General features: G+C 38.2%; 1 protein-coding gene and 1 long non-coding RNA gene across 8 annotated transcripts; both read right to left on the bottom strand.

The window, feature by feature from the left end:
• Positions 1 to 1,809: 1,809 nt before the first annotated feature.
• LOC110882940 (proline-rich receptor-like protein kinase PERK9) lies at positions 1,810 to 2,604 on the bottom strand. The gene has a single exon (XM_022130824.1). It carries the CDS (start codon positions 2,602 to 2,604, stop codon positions 1,810 to 1,812), a length of 795 nt encoding a protein of 264 aa, XP_021986516.1.
• Positions 2,605 to 8,555: 5,951 nt separating this feature from the next.
• Positions 8,556 to 12,075, bottom strand: LOC110886091. 7 transcript variants are annotated; one of them, XR_004869787.1, is made up of 7 exons: positions 11,433 to 11,518; positions 10,917 to 11,350; positions 10,728 to 10,840; positions 10,511 to 10,646; positions 9,769 to 9,934; positions 9,164 to 9,250; positions 8,556 to 9,088 (listed from the first exon to the last, which is right to left on the bottom strand). It is a non-coding gene; the product is annotated as an uncharacterized LOC110886091 (long non-coding RNA). The 7 variants fall into 7 exon arrangements; XR_002562616.2 differs by having other exon boundaries at positions 9,769 to 9,833; XR_004869788.1 differs by having other exon boundaries at positions 9,164 to 9,934; positions 10,917 to 11,079; positions 11,149 to 11,350.
• Between the last annotated feature and the right edge of the window lie 6,809 nt (positions 12,076 to 18,884).

Here is an 18,884-nt window from a genome sequence, read left to right as displayed (position 1 = left end):
TGACTGGGGAGACTTATCTTCCTCTCTTTTCCTCTTCCCATCATCGGTATCTTTCTTTTCCCTACTCCTCACAACATCAAGAGTGAGGGACAAAGATAGATCCACAGCAGATCTATAAGTGGCTGGCTTAGAAGCCTTAACATTCCCCTTCACTTCGGGGGCCAAACCACCGATGAAACGCGCAATGCGTTTGGGTTCAGGGGTGACTAAGTATGGTACAAGCCTTGACATTGAGTTGAAGCTGGTCACATAGGATCTACAATCCAGATCCTTCATTACCAAGGTGAGGAAATCAGTCTCTATCCTCTCGATTTCATGTTGAGGACAATATGTGTCCTTCACCAAATCCACAAACTTACTCCATGAAAGGTTATACAACGGAACCTTTCCAGTGGCTTGCAGTAATGCTTTCCACCAATTGAGGGCATCGCCCTTAAAAGATTGAGACACAAACTTCACTACATCTTCCTTAGCACATCCGCTGATGTCTATCACAGTCTCCATTTCGTCTAACCATTTCATACAATCAATTGCTCCCTTTTCTCCTGTAAAATCTGTTGGTTTACAGGAGACAAAGTATTTATAGGTACAACCTTTGGTGCACCTGGGAGTCGCATCGAGGACAATCTGCCCCTGAGGTTCACTTTTCTGGTTAGACGAATGTTGAGACTCATCTCTCTTATGTGTATGCGAATGAGAATGGGACTTTGTGTGAGTCTTGGACCGAACATTGCTCGGTTCCTTGAATATCTTATCCACCGCTTGAGAAACCGCGGTGTCGATCATTGCTTGCAGTTCAACATTTGTAAGATTTACTCTTGCTTCATTATTGTTTTCTCCTCGAGGGTGACTATTTGCCTCGTCAGATCCAGCCATTTTTGAGTACTAGATCAAACAATAATGATATTTAAGTTATACAGTGATTCATCGCATTATTGATCAGATGGTCATGGTATTATTAAACCATATAGACCATTTTAAATAAACTAATTAAGTAATACTTTGCCTAGGCTACAACAGAACCATAATAAGCAATTTATAGGATATAATCCTTTATATTTATTAGACAGAGGATATAAATCACAACTATCAATGTCATGAAAGACATTTTTATTTAGCACAAGGCTCGTCTCGAAGGACATTTAGATGGCACAAAAGCCTTGTCACATGGACGATTAAAGCATAACCAACGATCTCTTGGATCATTGTTCTTTTAAGGGACGAACATAGTTCATCGCCTTTTTGACAAGAAGTTTATGAAATAAAACTATCATTGTCATTATCACACCTTTGCTTATAAGCATACATCTCTAATGGATGTTTTGGTGTACCCATCATATTGATGGTTATTTGCCATGATTCGCATTGATCATATAGGCTATATATAAGTGACTTGGAAGAACCCAAGTACATTTGGAAGCTTGTGTGGTTTCTCGTACCGCACAGCTAGGAATGTTAACATGTCTTCAGATGTTAATAAAGATTTCACTGTCTTAAAAAGGTTGTACCATCATAGTCAGTTAATATTTTGGCTAGGTTATACCTCTAAGAATTTCTTTAGCAGACCAATTTAAAATTGAAATGATATAACATGATGTAATAAAATACATACTTAAAAATCAAAGATAAACTTCATTAAACCATGAAACTAGTACAGAGATGCCCTAAACGGGACTTGAAACATTACAATGCCCATGCAGGGGCTACAGAAATAGGAAATAAGTCCACGCAGGGACTTGGTACTGAAATAAAATAATGTCCTCACAGGGACTTGATTAAAAGACAATACAAGAAAAATTAAACAACTTCCTACTTCTTGCCTTTAATAAGGCTTGCAAGGCCCTTCATAAAGCTACCATGCTTCTTCTTGGTTTCTCTAGCCTCGTGTTCAACCTTGTCGAACCTTTCCAGGATTTTTTTAGTCTGCTGCTGCTGGAAAGGAGGAGGTTGCTGATATGGGGGGTATTTATACCCCTGCACCGGATATCCAGTTGGATGAACTAGAGGGTAAGAAGAAGGGTAAAGATGATGGTATTGTGCAGCTGCAAGGTATGGATCATGAGTTCTATAATCCGATGGATATCCCGATGGGTTTTCAAAAGGGTTGTACCCAGAAGAACCTGGGTAAGTCGGGATCGGGTTGTCAAGACCCATTGGTGGCTGTGGTGGTGCATAAGAAGCTGGCGGAGGATCGTTCTCCGGCACCGCGTTCGAGGGTCCACACATTTGGGGGTCCTCGGGGATAGGAGGGTAAGAACTTGAACCCTGAGGAGAACTAAAATGAGGTCCTCCTCGCACGGATATAGATGCATTCCTCCTTCGCCTCGGAGGCTCGGGAGGTGGCTGAGGTGGCTGTTGAGGCGGCTCCTCAACAGGAAGTGGTGGAGGTGAAACTGCTTGAAGCTGGGGTTCAACCAAAGGTGGTTGAGCAGGAGAGTTGTGGTACAAAGGAGTAAAGTACCAATCATACGCAGCCATCGTTTCTTGGTATGAATCGGGCCCACGATACGGTGATCCCTGAAATGGGGAAACGCTTGAGATGCTAATTGGGTGGCACGGTGTTCTGGTTTGCATTTCTGGGTCCGGTTCGTCGTCCATCTCCATTTCCTGAGAAAAGTGATCCTCAGGCCCCAAAGGGTTGTAGCCCAAAAAGTCGTTGACATAATCATTCGGATTGAACTGTGTCGGGGAGTAGGTAGAATCCGAATGGTGAAAGGAATGAGAGTGAAACAAATGGTAAGATTGGTGAGATTCATGGGAGTGATGGGAGTGTTGAGAATGGTGCAAATGCTGGGGCTCGTCTGGGACAGGCGGCCGAATGATGGATGGAATGAAGGTGAGGAGCTCAACGAGACAGAGTGTCTCGCTTGTTCGAAGGAGTGACCCCGCAGATCGTGAGAGTCAGAACTGGAAAAGGACACAGACGGAGTGCGTCGATGTGAAGGTCCTGCTGCTGATGGTCCCCCTCGCAAGGGACCCTTTTCTCTACCCCTAACTCTTGGAGGCAATGTAGCTGATCTTCCTGTCAAAACAAGAAACAAAACAAAATAAAATATAAACAGCAAAGGAAAGTTAAGAATAAATCCTTGGTCATGGCCTAGACTCGAAAGTCTAAGGAATGTGCTTATTGTGTCATTGAGATTAAACACAAAAGGTTAGTGTTTAATTCACTCAATGTTGGCTCTGATACCAACCTGTCACACCCTGATATTTCCACATATTACCGGTGGGCCCGGCGGGGAGTATCATGACGTAGTTGATATCATCATTGTCAATACACACAATATAATAGCACAGCGGAAGGCCGGGTAAATAAACTATTACAAACCATAGTGTCTGAGTGTTCGAGTAAAAGAATATACAGACTGGAATGTAATAAGATCCACAGACGGATCATAAAAGTACAAAGAAACAAAAATAACAGACTTCAGGTATCTATGGATTTGCAAGATCCTCTTCTGACACCTAATAGCTCCAGCCTATTACGAGAGGTACCTGTCAATCAGTCTTTAAGAAAATACGTCAGTTTACACTGGTAAATACAATTAACTGACTCTTTTTGAAAACATGTAAGAAAATTGATTTAAGTGCACAAGGCATAAATCATTTATAACTTGGGACAATTACTTAAAGATAATCTTGTATACAGGTTTACATGTTTGTCATACATATGGGGCCGGTTTGGAAGCCGGTCATGATTAACCGACTCACCACTTATAGAACCCACAAAGGAGTTATCCCCAACATGTGGGTTTATATTTTAGCATTTGCATCTGTCAGGTGTATTCCTACACCCCGTTCATAGGTCGTGCCCATTTTCAAATGAAATGAGCCGAGGATATCCAGGACACGGTCGAATTAACCCCCAATGTTTATGTTATTAAACAAGACAGATTAAAACGGGTTATGTAAATTTATTAATCACAATCCGATTAAATGATTTCATACCCGACCAAGCAAATTTAATCACAATCCGATTAAATGATTTCATACCCGACCAAGCGGTATTATTATAATACCGTATCCCAAGCCCGTATAACGGAAAATAAGTTAAAAGTATTTACCTGATGCTAGCAGTATAATCCTAAAGCTTTTTGATGGCACCTTCTACCGGAAGCTATTTAATCTGTATAGAAGGTTTATTACCTATTAGGATGCTAACGGGTCTTTAATTAAGTCAAGGACTTAGACCGGCTAGCTAGAAGGAAACCTTTCGGTTCTAAACGCTAGATTAAGCGGAGACCGGAATAGAATGTGGTTTAGATCCGACAAGCTTGGATACTTGTATAATATGGGTAAACTAAACACATTCTGGAAATTAAGGATTTATTGATAAGGTTAAGCCCGTTTCGGCTATTTTATGTAAACTAGTCACATAAACCGATCCGAACGCATAAATGCGTAACGGCTATCCAAATAAATTATATACAGGTCTTAATCGTTATTATGCTCAAAATATGTTAATACATCAGTAAGATGTTAACATATATGGCCAAAAAGTAATTTAAACCAAATTAAGTCCTATAAGGGCATTTTGGTAATTTTAATACTCATAAAAGAGTTTAAATGTTAATCTGAGTTTCAGATCTGATCTAATCAGTAAAAATATGTATTTTTATAAGTTATAACAGTAGAGTATTGTATATATGTGAAATTTATCTTATATAACCAAACTATGCACCGTAGGGGCATTTTGGTAATTTCACATAAGCTTTAAAGGTCAAAAATAGAATTATGAGTTTAAAAACTTTGGCTTACTGTTTAATTATATAAATTAATTTAAAACATCAGTAGGTAATAAGTTTATATGCCAAAAATAGTTTTGACTCATACTAGGTGCTTAAAACGCTTAAAAGTCGGTTTTAAGCGATTTTCGGGTTAAAATAGGAAATCTGAGTTTTTGATTAGTTTATAAAGTTCATAATATTTTATTTATCATATAAAATCAGTAGCAAAAAGTTTGACATCAAAATTTTATGTAAAACTTATTTTATGCATGAAAAGGGTAAAACCGACAATTACCGAAATCAAGCTATAATCCTATGTTATGCTCAGCCTAAAAATAAATAAAAATCTTCAAAAATCCCAAAATATTATTTTACATCAGTAGGTAAAAAGTTTGGTATCAAAAATTTGGTTTAGATAGGCTTTATGCTAAATACGCCATTTAATTAATAAAAAGCTTTCTAATTACGTTATTGAGCATAACTCCTAATCTAGACCTCAAACTGATGTCAAATTTTCAGGACAAGTCTAAATATCAGTAGCAAAGGTGTTTGTCCATTCACATTGCTAAAAATCTCAGTTGTGTGTCAAAAGGGCGTTTATGGCATTTTTAAGCATATTAACGATCACGTGCATATAATTCAAACCACTAAGCTTCATGCAATATAACTCTAGAGGGTTATACTATTAAGTAATGTGGTCCTAATGGAAGCTTAAAACATGGAGAATTAAGCTTAAACGGGTCAGAACTGAAAGTCAAAGCAAAAGTCAAGCTTTTGCGACTTTCGGTTATAAACTGACCTTAGACTATTAATTGTCGGGTTAGGACTGATAAAGCATGTTCTAATATTAATTACCAAGTCATTAGAATGTTGAAATATAATTTAGAACTTCTGTTTTACTAATTTAAATCGTTTTCAAACATTCTGTCCAGTTTGACTTTTTGTCAAACTAGTTTGACCCGACAATTAACTGGCCAAACGAGATAATTGGGAGGTGCCCTTTTAAGGGTTAATCACCTACCTTATTATGGTTCTATAACCACTTTCGTTTTGATCAGTGGTTAGACCATATGTGATTAAACTGAAAGTCAAACCTAAATTACGACAAGTTTGACTTTTCGGTAATTAAGCTAATTAAAACGATTAAGCAAGTAATTAGAAGCTTACTAATGGTCCTAGCTGTCTTTTCTACACTTAGAATCTTCTCCTAATCCTTGCTAGCACCAGAGATGGATGTTTGAAGCTTATTTGCAAAAGTGAGTTCTTGAACTCAAGAACTAAGGCCTTTATATAATACTTTGCCAGATCATAGATCACTCACATCTGTTATGGGAGGCCCTAGGATCACCCCAGGTGTCCTAGTGGTTTATTAAGACCGATATATGGCACAAAGAATCGATACAATTAAAGTTAAGTCGGTTTGGAGAAGATGACCTGCACCTGGCAGCCCTTTTCTGCGCTGGGCGTTCTTAGGCGGCCCGCGTAAGATCATAAAGGATCTTACGCGGGCCGCGTAGACCTGTTTTACAGGCTAAGATATTTTGAAACTTGGCAGCTTTAGTCCTTGGCTATTGGAAACCCTTTTTAACCTTATTTTTGACATATAAGGCCTTTGTAGTTAGTTTGTTGAGGTTCAAGGATGTATAAACAAACTCCGTTAGGCTCGGGTTCGTTAAATATCACTATGAATGTAAGTTTTATCAAGTTGACACTTATGGCCCAAAGTCTTGAAAACATGCTTAACGATCTCGAAACCACGTGAAATTTTTATCACTTATTCTTGAGAGTATATTTGAATATTTCGAAGCCTCGGTTTCGTTAAAAGGTTACTCAGAGGTCAGAATTGACATGCTGACACGTTTAACCCTTGTAGTTTTATAATCTTCTGATTATTTTCACAAACGACTTCTTATATCCAATTAATCACTCGTTTAAGAATATTTTCTTCACGTATGGTCATTCAGAGGCACAAGTTTGGCATGTTGACACTTTTAGTCCCTTCGCTTACATATTTTCACTGTTTGTCAACTTTAGTCCTTCAAACTCAATCTTCCATACATTTAGAGTTTAGGACACGTGTCTATATATAATGGACACGTTTTTACGTGGTGTTACATCAAGAGTCCTATTCATACTAGAAGATGAGTTGCAAGATCAATCCAGGTGTTAAGGATTGTTGTAGGATCATTCCAAGTGTCCATGGATGTGTTAAAAGCTGAAGATGGGTGGCAAAATCGCGGATATGTGGCAAGGGCAGAATTTCTTGGCTAGCAAACAAAATCTGCCCAGATACACTGCTTACGGACCGTAAGGGCCTTAGGCTTATGGTCTGTAAGCCCACAGCATGCCCACTGGTTTTGAATTACATACGGACCGTAAGCTATAAGCCTTGCGGTCCGTAACCAAGTGGCAGCGACAATTATTTTATCCTTCTTACGGTCTGTAAGCACATAAGGCTTACGGTCCGTAAGTGTTACTCCGAGGCCAAAATTTTGGCATGTTAACATTTTTGGTCCCTCCACATTCTTACTTCCACAATTTACAATATTAGTCCCTTTCGTTCAAATTATTAGGCATATTTGAGAGTTTATCGGACACATGTCATTATATTATTTGACAAAAATTACGAGGTGTTACAATATAAATGCTTGATGTAAACTAAATGCATCTTGATAACCATGTTATAATTACTATGTGTATAAGGTTAAGGATTAAGGTGAAGGACTTTTAGCAGTAGATACATTAATTGGGGTAGATGCTTAGTGTTTTTTATGGTCTAGGCGGATTTTGTATTGATTGTATTTTTTCATATATGCTTAAGTGGGGTCTTGTGATTCGAAATATATGTTCTATTTCACTATGTTACCTCTCCACCACTTTTTTTGTTACTTAGTAGCGCTTGCATTGATTGTGTTTTTTCATATATGCTTAAGTAGGGTCTTGTGATTCGAAATATCTGTTCTATTTCACTATGTTACCTTTCCACCACTTTTTTTTTTGTTATGCAGTAGCACTCTGTTTATAGATTTGTTTAGTTTCTCGCTTTTCTACTATATGTCTTTGGTGTCGGTGGTCTCTCTAGAAGCAGCCTCTTAATCCCTAGGGATAATGGTAAGGTGTGCCTACATCTCACCATCCTCAGACCCTACCAATAACTTTGCTATTTGTAGGATTTATTGAATACGATTGTTGTTGTATATTGACAAAATAAGAAAATTTTCAACTGAGAGGTTGTAAGATTCTCTTATATCCATTAACTAGGTTATTTCCCGCGTGAAACACGGGTTCAACCAAAAACTGATTATTTATGTTCAAAATATAATACTATGTAAAAACACATACATTAAAAGACAAAAAAAGAAGAAAATTATTCAAATCCCGAAAAAAAACTTTCTTGTAGACCACATTAGTTGTTTTATTTGTTACATTCCCATATTTATCCGGTATAAGCAACTTGACAAATAAAAATACTATGAAGTGTGTGTGTGTGTATATATATATCCTTGATGGAAGTGTGAGCCGTTTTACATTAGATAGGGAAAAAGTTAAATGTTTAGAAGTCATATAACTATAAATGATTCACATATTTGTAAATATTGAATTAAATACAAAATTTATTGGTAATATTACCATCTCTATCTAATAGTAGTAATTTTACACCGCCTCAATATAATAATACTAAAATAATATAACTTTTTTAAACATAGTTCAACCATTGATTAATTATTAAGAAAATGATGATTTGGGTCACGGAAATCCAAACCCAAATACATATTAAATTGTTTCCAACATCTAATTATTATTAACGTTAAAAAACAAACATTCAAAGAATCACGAACACCTTTGTTAACATCAAATATTCAACTGAAGTAACTTTAATAATTACAACTAAAGTATTTTAAAGTTGATGAAATATAAAATGTGCTACTAATGTTGATCAGTTAACACAACCGCTATAACTAAATATCAATGTCATAAGCATACAAAAAATGTGTATCGGGCTTACATTTCCTTTCCTTCTATCTCCTTATTGCGACTTAAGTTTGAATAATAGTCCATTCAGTCTTTTCACCAAGCTAGTCTCTATGATTAATGTTCTTACCGTAGGCACATCTTGCTAATCATCGATATGTACATCTTGCTAATCATCGATATGTACATATTACCTTTATCAGACTCCGTCACAATGTTGTTTTCAACTACAACGATTGAGCTTCTATCCCATTCATGTGTATTCCTCTTCTTATTAACCATTTTCTTCTCCACATTCCATTCATGTGTATTCCTCTTCTTATCAACCACTTTCTTCTCAGCATTCCATTCACATGTATCCAAAACAGTCTTGACTACACTCCAGTGTTCTGCCCACAATAATTTAACTATTTGAATTTGTATAAAATCAAATTAGGAGGCTTTATCGATTATTAATGCAATACCTTTATCAGACTTTGTCACAATGTTGTTTTCATTTTCAGAGATTGCGCTTCCACTTTTCCTCTTTAAATAAACAATTCGAGCACCCCCTTATGCAAAAAAAATTAATGAATAAAATAAGTTGTTAGAGCTTAACAAAGACTGTTTGGGTGTGTGGTATGAACACCATTACTCATGCGAATTGATGTCCCTGAACAATCATCACCGGTCAATATATATGTGTTTGTTGATAGAGCTCACAAACCGCTAACCAAATGTGTAATTACCAATCATGTTAAGCTGGAGAAGCAGCCACACATTTACAACCCTCCCCCCCCCCTTTTAAAAGGCACACTTACAATCTAAGTTTTATTTTCCTCCACCCAGGGCTTGTACATGGCAACTTCAAGAATCAAGATTATGAAAGAGAGACATCTTTTACTTCAGATCTATGCAAATCAAACATCACCCCCCCCATACACACACACACAAAAAATCTTTAAAGGAAAATAGAACCGACAGAACAACTAAGACTCCATTAACTGACGGATTTAAAATCGAGAATAAAACCCAAACAAAACCAATAAGAACCGACCATAATCATTTTAGAAATCGATAAACAACGAACTTGGTTTGGAGGTGATGTGCTATTAGTAGTTTGCAATACATCAGGAGGCGATTGGAAAAAAGAACCTGTGAATGGGATAGTGAACACCAAATCAATAAGAATCGTGTTTTTTTTTAAATTATAACGTGGGTGATAAACCGGGTCATAGGATCCTCGCGTCCATGACCTGTAAACTAAAACAAAGTCTTTAAATAGGAGAACGAAAAACAACAAAAGACACCAGAAACCATATACTTGTTAACAGCAAAATGAGTAAAAACATTACTTTCATCCTTTTTAATGCCTAGAAAATTCAAAATTTGAATTTTAAATGAAAATAATATGGGGTGATGTGGCACTCAATGAGGGCATCTAGATTTGGTGTTTTGGCTCCAAAAATTCGGGTCCTTTTTTTTCTTGATATGGGTAGACACGGGATCTGGATTTTGACCCGGGTTACTATAAGTTAAATCATCAGTTTCCAGATAAAAATAAAAAAAACCTACTGTTAAAGGAAAAACTAAGACTACTTACTTATTCACTCCTCTCATTTGACCTGTTAATATAGTGAAAAAATATCATTTTTTATATACGATAACCTAAATGCAGAGAACATTATAATAGTTGGTTGATAATATACTATCATATTTTGTATTTATAGTTAAACAAAATAAAGAAGATATGTTCGCATAACCAGTTCCACAATGCACACATCCAAACACCACAAAAAATATACATCATTGAAGAAAAATTATTAGCAAACCTGGATTTGCTTGTATCATTGCTAGAACCGTTCGTCAATTCCTTATCAGCCACTTTCTTCTCAGCATTTGATTAACATATATCAAGAACCGACATTATTACACCGAGCAGAGACCTCAGTTTTTCGCACTTTAGTTCTGCCAACAATAATTTAACTATCTGAATTTGAATTTGGAATAAAATCAATTCAGGAGGTGTTACCAATAAAACTGCAATACCTTTATCAAACTCCATCAAAATCGCGTTCTCTTCTTCAACGACTGCAAGTGAATATTAAGCAGCAGCATTTTTTAACTTATATTTAAAGCCCTCTTGAGTACATTACAATGTTCTGCCAACAATAATTTAACCATCTAAGTTTTGAATAAAATTAAATTAGGTGGCTTTATCTATTAAAAATGCAATACCTTTATCAGACTCTGCCACAAATAATTATTTAGTAAATAGTTCACGCGGGCAGTAGCCTAGTTATGCACATATTTTCCAACTCTAGCATAAAGAATGATATTAACGTCCCTCATCTTTTCTGAGGTGAGGGTTATATAGCATCTCTTCTCCCACAGTGCTAACCTGAAAACCATTGGTTGAACCTACATTCGGTATGTAAATTGCCCAAAAAAAGTCTGCTAAGCGTGAAACCTTTGTAATCATGAACATGATAGATGAACGTGTCCTTTGGCAATGTAAAGATCTAGACAGATGATAACCAAAAGATATTCAGTTGCATTTTAAAGAAAAATCAAGAACATGATGCATATGAGTTCTTCGTCTTTCAATTGGTAGAATTGTATGTTCTTGCCTGTGAGTGGACCGATTCATATAGCTGCTTAGAACTTCCACCCTGCAACCAAAATGATTATAAAAAAAACTAACTATTATCGACAAAGTTTCCACTTATTAAAATACTAATTATACTACTGAACCTAAAAATCCGTTCTTCCACATCCACGTATTAACAAAGCATCACTAGTAAATGCCATTCTAGGTTGAGGCTGACCAGGTCCATCACCGGTCAATATAAGATTCAAAGAGATAATTGCAATTAGAATTCATAAAATTGAAGTACTAATCAGCAAATCAAACCCATCACTCATCAATTGAGCTTCAAATTGAACAGTGCAAACAGAGTATCATAATCAAGGCACAAAAAATAGTAAATTACTAATCGAAATTCCATTTATCAACAAACCCATAAACCCAATTCTATCTAAATCAGCGATCGAGCATATAAACACAATTCAATAAAGAAAGGGGGTGCTTTTAACATTCAGCCGTTAACGAAATCAAACGAATCAAATGACAGAATAGAATAATCGAACCACAAAGAGATTACCGTCGAGTTTAGAGTCTTGAACTCCGATGAATGTTAATTAAAACCTTCCGGGTTGCTCAGTAGAGGAATCGCCGATTAGGGTTGCTCAGTAGAGGAATCGCCGATTAGGGGGAATCGCCGATTAGGGTTTTGGAGCAATCGTTTGAAAGATTTGAGAGAATGAGTGAGAGAATAGAGACCAAGCGTATCAAAGAAGCCAAAATCAATCATACCCTTAGAGCAATGCCACATGTCCTCTCATTTGAGATATACCACATGTATGCTTATGTGGCTGCTTATTTGGCATCAACCATAGGGTGACATGTGTCCCCCAATGGTTTGCTTTATTAGAGATATATAGATGCGTAGTAATTACTTATTGACAATTAAGCTCATCATAATTTTTGTTTTTTTAATAGCAATTCTTAGATTTCTTAGGATAAATAAACAAGGTTTAGGATCAAATACAAAGACTCCTAAAACTAAGAAGTCGTATAAAAGGTAACAAACGGACTCCGATTGACCTCATTCAAACGATATTGGAACCGTCTCATCGAATTCTACGACGTGAGATTTTAGTTTTCACTTTTGAATTTATAGGTTGTAGATTTTAGAATTTTTGTTTATTATCATTGTGTCTTTTTTATATTTGTGTCAATGTGCCTTTTTTGCACCTCATTGTGTCTTTTTTCCTCGACATTGTATTATATTTTTCGGCATTGTATTATATTTTGCTCGACATTGTGTTATCTTGTGTGATTCATCATATCTTTGTGTACTTTTTATTTTTAAGAGATTTTGTAGAATAACTTAATCCAAATAGAGAATGCTTTTAATCTAATTTGGGAGTAACTAGGCATAGAGTAATGTTAAAAATAACTATACTTACACCTTCCAACTTTGTAGTAGTGGAGTACACCACTTGATCAGCCAGGCGCAAGTCTAATTTTGTGTTCCTGTGTTTTGAAAACCTTGTGAAAGTGTAAAACTGTATGGTTGGAGCAAACTTTTTTTTTTACCAAAATACTTTTTAAAGAGATATTGAAGAACACTTCTTGTATCCCTTTAAGCAAGAATTTGAGAAAACCAACATATCTAGAATGGAAATCTCTTTATGACTATGGGGTGTGGAGAGGATTGGGTTGACGACATTGTTTGACATGTGGCAGATATGAGCTCCACCAGTCCACAACCAAAAAAAATGGGATGTGGAAGCGGCGTGACCAGACCGGCATGGGGGTGCCATGTGGGTTTTTTTTTTTAAGTTGACAATTATATAAAAAAACACAACTTATATTAATTTAAAAAAAAGTTACATAAAAGACAATCCTAAAATATAAAAAAAAAACTCACTTAATAAATTCTAAAAAAACCCCTACTTACTAAATCCTAAAAAATAAAAAAAAATCAACCTATTAAATCCTAAAAAAATAAAAAAAATTACAAAGTACGGTATATATAAAAAAAATTACTAGGTGTACAATCTACACTGATCACAGAAGTTTACAACACATCTTTAATCAGAGAGAGCTTAATATGTGTCAACGCCGATGGGTAGAACTTCTCAATGATTACGACTGTGAGATTCGTTATCACCCAGGCAAGGCGAATGTGGTTGCTGACGCTCTCAGCAGAAAGAGTTACGTGCTCAGTACTCGAAACATCCAAGCACAGCACAACCTCGAAACCCTCATCCGAGAAGCTCAACATGCTTGCTTTAACGAGCGTACATTGAAGAAAGAAAGGATCTATCACGATGGAGCTCAGTTAGTAAGCAAATCAGATGGGATATTCTATTACCTGGACCGAATCTGGATCCCTAAGCGGACCGATTTGCGAAAAATTATCATGAACGAAGCCCACAAATCCTGGTATTCTATTCATCCCGGTGCAGATAAGATGTACCAGGACCTTCTTATAAGTACTGGTGGCCGGGTATGAAAAGGGATATCGCTCTCTACGTTGAAAGCTGTTTAACTTGTGCAAGAGTCAAGGCTGAACATCAGAGACCTTCTGGCTTACTCGAACAACCGCCGATACCTATATGGAAGTGGGAGAGCATAGCTATGGATTTCATAACGAAGCTCCCGCCCACGCCATCAGGTCACGACAGTATTTGGGTCATAGTCGATCGTCTAACGAAATCAGCCCACTTTTTGCCGATACGAGAAGACTACAAGGTGGAACAACTAGCCCAAATCTACACCGACGAGATCATTCGTAATCATGGTACGCCTCGTGACATCATTTCAGACCGCGACGCTCGGTTCACTTCGCGATTGTGGGAAACGTTCCAAGCGGCCCTTGGTACGTCGCTTAATCTGAGTACTGCATTCCACCCTCAAACCGACGGACAGACTGAAAGAACGATCCGTACTCTTGAAGACATGCTCCGAGCGTGTGTTATAGATTTTGGTGGTAGTTGGAACAAACACCTGCCATTGGTGGAATTCTCGTACAATAACAGCTATCATGCCAGCATCCAAATGGCACCTTTTGAGGCTTTGTATGGTAGAAGATGTCGATCGCCTATTGTGTGGCCCGAGATCGGTCACTCGCAACTAACCGGTCCCGAGATTCTACAAGAAACGACTGACAAAATCCACCAGATAAGAGACAACTTGGTAAAAGCTCGGAACAGACAGAAAAGTTACGCCGATAAAAGACGCAAGCCCCTTGAATTTGAAGTTGGTGACTACGTACTCCTAAAGGTATCACCTTGGAAGGGTGTAGTCCGATTCGGCAAGAAAGGGAAACTCGCGCCTCGATATGTTGGACCTTTTAGGATTCTGGAAAGAATCGGAAAAGTCGCCTACAGACTCGAATTACCGGAGGAACTCTGTAACGTCCACCCGACTTTCCACGTCTCTAACCTCCGAAAATGCCTTACTGATCATGATCTAATCGTACCACTCGACAATCTTCAGGTCAACGAAACGTTACACTTCGTGGAAAAGCCTGTCGAAATCATGGATCGCCAAACCAAGCAGCTCAGGCGCTCTCGCATCTCGATCGTGAAGGTCCGATGGGAAGGCAAACGAGGTGCTGAGTTCACTTGGGAACTCGAAAGCGACATGAAGGCCAAGTACCCGCAGTTGTTTAAATAGATAGATCTGAAGCATCAATTGGTAAATCACGGTGTTGTGTAGCCTTCGAGCCTAATTTCGGGACGAAATTCCCTAAACAAGGGAAGGCTGTAACACCCCGTGTTTTCGAATGTCAAAGTCAAAGTCAAAGTCCAAGTCAACTTTGACTTTCTTTGACTGTAGATAGTCGATTTTGTGTTTTAGTTGTATTATGTGGAGTAAGTGTTGTAATCAGCAAGAATCGAAGTAATCGAATGTGTTTTAACGCGAACCGATCTACGACTGTGAATGACAGGAAGTAACAATGCGATAAAGTTAACCAATCAGTAATCAAACCGATCTAACAATCAATCGAACTCGAGACTCGAATTATGCGAATTGTGGTATTGTTATACGTGTGCGTGTGCCTTATGTGTTACTTGTGCGTGTTTACTTTATGTTTGGTATGGTATTCGAGCAAATCAATCGAAAATCGAATCGAAACTCGAAAGGCAATCGAACTTTATCGAAACCGACATCGAAACGTGACTTACGGAAGATTGTATGTTAGATATAGTGGTTGGGATTAAAAGTAATTTGACTATAAACTCTATCATATTCGTGTCATCGTCCATCGAAATCGAAACGTCGAAAATCGTCGCAAAATACTCAAATTGTGTGGCGGATCGAACAGGAAGCATCCTGATCGAACAGGCCAGCCGATCGGCTAGCATCATGCCAGCCGATCGAGCAGTCCACTCGATCGGAGCTCCCAGCCGATCCTGCCACTTTCCTCTTTTGGAAGCCTATAAATAGGGTTGTCATTGTCATACTTTCCACTTTTGGAAAGCTCTGACCGAACCAGCTATCTTCTTCACCTTTTCTCAGATTTCTCTCAATCCCGGTAAGTTTTCACTCTAAATCTTGTACGTTTTTTATCATTACTTGATTCTACACCTTTCTATCTTTCAAAACTTGGATTCTAACCGTGAAATCACCAAGATCTAAGTGTTCTTGGGTGATGTCATCATGGTGTTCTTGAAGAACATCATGTTTTGGCCTCATTCCACTATGATTAGCTTAGATCTAACCGATTTCCACATAAACAAGTTAAGATCCATCATGGATCTAAACATTTTCATGATGTGAAGGATTGAAAGAAGGATCCCCAACTTTCTTTCAACTCTTTTACACTCAATGCTTTCAAACCGATAGAAACGGAGCTTGAACCGGCTAACTAATCATTCAAACGATTAAAAGGTTCAAGATTCGGGATCTATAAACAAGGTACACCGATTCCGGGTTAAACTCTAAACCGACATTCCAAACCGTTCACCGGACGGACTTGGGTGATTCCTGTTCGAGCCAAGGGAACATGTAGGAACGAAGGTTATCATAGTTCAACACGTTGTCAAGATGCCTTGAAAGAATGACAAATAAACAAACAACCAAGTGTTAGACGAAAGGCCGACCAGGTCAGAAATGCTGGCCGAACGGCTAGGTTGTTCGAACAGCCCAGCCGACCGGACTTGCCAGCCGATCGACCGGGCCAGCCGGTCGGCTCGCACATGGTCCCACACTTTCAAAATTTTATGAGGTATAGTATTGATGAAGTAGTGTTCGATCGGACATGTCACTCGATTGGTAAACATTACTGTTCGGATCATGAGATACTATGCTTCAACACTTAATCGTTTTCACAACTCGTTCGTAGTAGGGAGTGCCAGCCGATCGAACAGACTATTCGATCGAGTGACATTCAGTTGAGGACTAATCCTGAAACTCCTAGCCGATCGAGTGAGCTAGCCGATCGAGTGAGCTAGCCGATCGAGCGAACCGCTCGATCGACCGACTTGAAAGGTAGGAACACTTTAGTGTTCTCAAATACTGCAACAAAAACTTCAAAAGTTCAAATCCTCTAACACAAACACACCAGAGGAAGAAACAATCCACTCGAATGGTCCAGCCGATCGAGCCTACCGGCCGATCGAACGGGACTGTCCAATCGGATATACCAGCCGATCGAACAGGCCGTCCGATCGAACCTGCCGTTCGATCGACCAGCCTATCCGATCCATTCACACTTGTTTACTTTTCCGCGTTACTTATCGTTATGCTATCGAACTATTCAGGCTAATCTTACTCTCCGCGCTCCCTTCAATCCACAATCAATCACTGTGAGTATACTCGAACCCTTTTTGCTTTAGCACTTTTGGGTGTTACATACGTTACTTATCAAATCACAATCGAACACACTATTCAAACTATTTGAACGCTAACCGATTGCATGTATTACGTGATCAAATGTATGCTGGTTATTATGTTTACACGTGGAAAGCTGTCTACCTGCCTTAGCAACATAGTACTATAGTTTGGACTCAGCACCCGTTCACACGGGGGTTGTTAAGGACAATCAACTTGCATGATTTACGGTGGTGATCATGTAGTGCGAACTGTCTCGGACAATCAACCCGTAGTCATTGGTATTGATAGGTCCATGTCGATAATTTACATGCATCGTTGCTATCTGTGTACATGCTGGTTATGCGTAAACTATTCGAACTCTATATGCTATTATCAAACTTGTATGCTCACCTTTACATTATATGTATTGACTTTATTTTAACGTATGTGACAGGTGTTTAGGATGCTTACTTGCTTTCTCTGCTGTGAAATCGAGGCTAGGAAAGAGTCTAGAAACCAAGACAATTTATATTTATATGTTTAAATCTGAGTTGTCGGAACATGATTTTGTTTGAAGAATATCTATATCTGTAATAACTAAATTTATCTTATGGGTCACGGTATGGGACGTGACATTTAAACTATTCGGTAATAATAGTTGTTATGGAATTTCTTTGAACAATCTGTTTCGCTCAGTGCCGCGCCCCGATGATTCCGCCATCGGTTGGGGTGTGACAGATTGGTATCAGAGCCATAACTATAGGGAATTAGGTTAGACACGACCTAGTCCGGGTCGCCGTCTTAGAGACCTAGACTATAGTTAGGAACCATCAGACCAAGTTTATGCGCTTATTCTGCAATCCTCCACTATCACTGCACTCGAGTTTTCAAATAAAAGTCGGTAGGATTAGTTGGGAATAGGTGTGAAAGCCGTAAACTCCTGACCAAGCTGCCTGACTTATGCCGATTCTATTCGTTTATTCATGCTCATCCCATTATTTTCACCAACCAACAAAGGAGGTTATACCAAATCAGGAGTGAAATCCATATTTTGACGAATAATCTCCTTTATTTTATTAAAAACAAGGAAGAAATTGCTAAGCCAAGGGGTGAAACCCTGACCTTAGCAGTTTGTTCTGGACTTTATTCATCTCACTAAGGCCTCGATGGACTCCAACGACCTGAACTCACAAGTATGACCTAGGGAACGTGTGTGGAATGCCCAAGAATCGAGGCAGAAACACGACCTCTAAAGTCGAAAGTGATGACAAGTCTACTGTGAATAGTCGAGTTGCCTTGGGTAGTCGATGTCTAGTAGGCGCAGACAATCTATCTCTCGATTTTATGTGTTTCGATTCGGAGAACCGTAACTGTGTACTCTGATGACTTGTTGATTTTATATGTTTATGTGTGCTTTCTTGTTTTACGCTTATGTTTTGGGATATTATTCGATTTTGCTATCAACACACACGACTCGCAACTGCTGTTCTATCTCAATTCGACATCCAGTTATCACAACTCTAGAACGATATCATACTATAAGGTGCTGTACGACTAAGTTAGGCTATACTATACGATGCTATCCGATACGATATTTGAACGACACGCGAACTTTGAAGGATAGGTTTCTGTTTTCTGACTGCTTCTGTGATTAAATGGTTACGTGTTTTCGTGTTTATGTGCCTCTGTGTTTATGTGCTTCTGTGCTTACGTGCATCTGTGGTTTTGTGCATATGTGTTTACGTGATATGTGTTTCGACGAGATTCTAAGCTTTAGATAGTAGTAGACGTGTGAGGTGAGATTCGATTTCGTT

Source organism: Helianthus annuus, chromosome 10, assembly GCF_002127325.2.
Source record: "Helianthus annuus cultivar XRQ/B chromosome 10, HanXRQr2.0-SUNRISE, whole genome shotgun sequence".
Lineage (NCBI taxonomy): Eukaryota > Viridiplantae > Streptophyta > Magnoliopsida > Asterales > Asteraceae > Helianthus > Helianthus annuus.
This window is presented reverse-complemented; position numbering and strand designations above follow the sequence as displayed.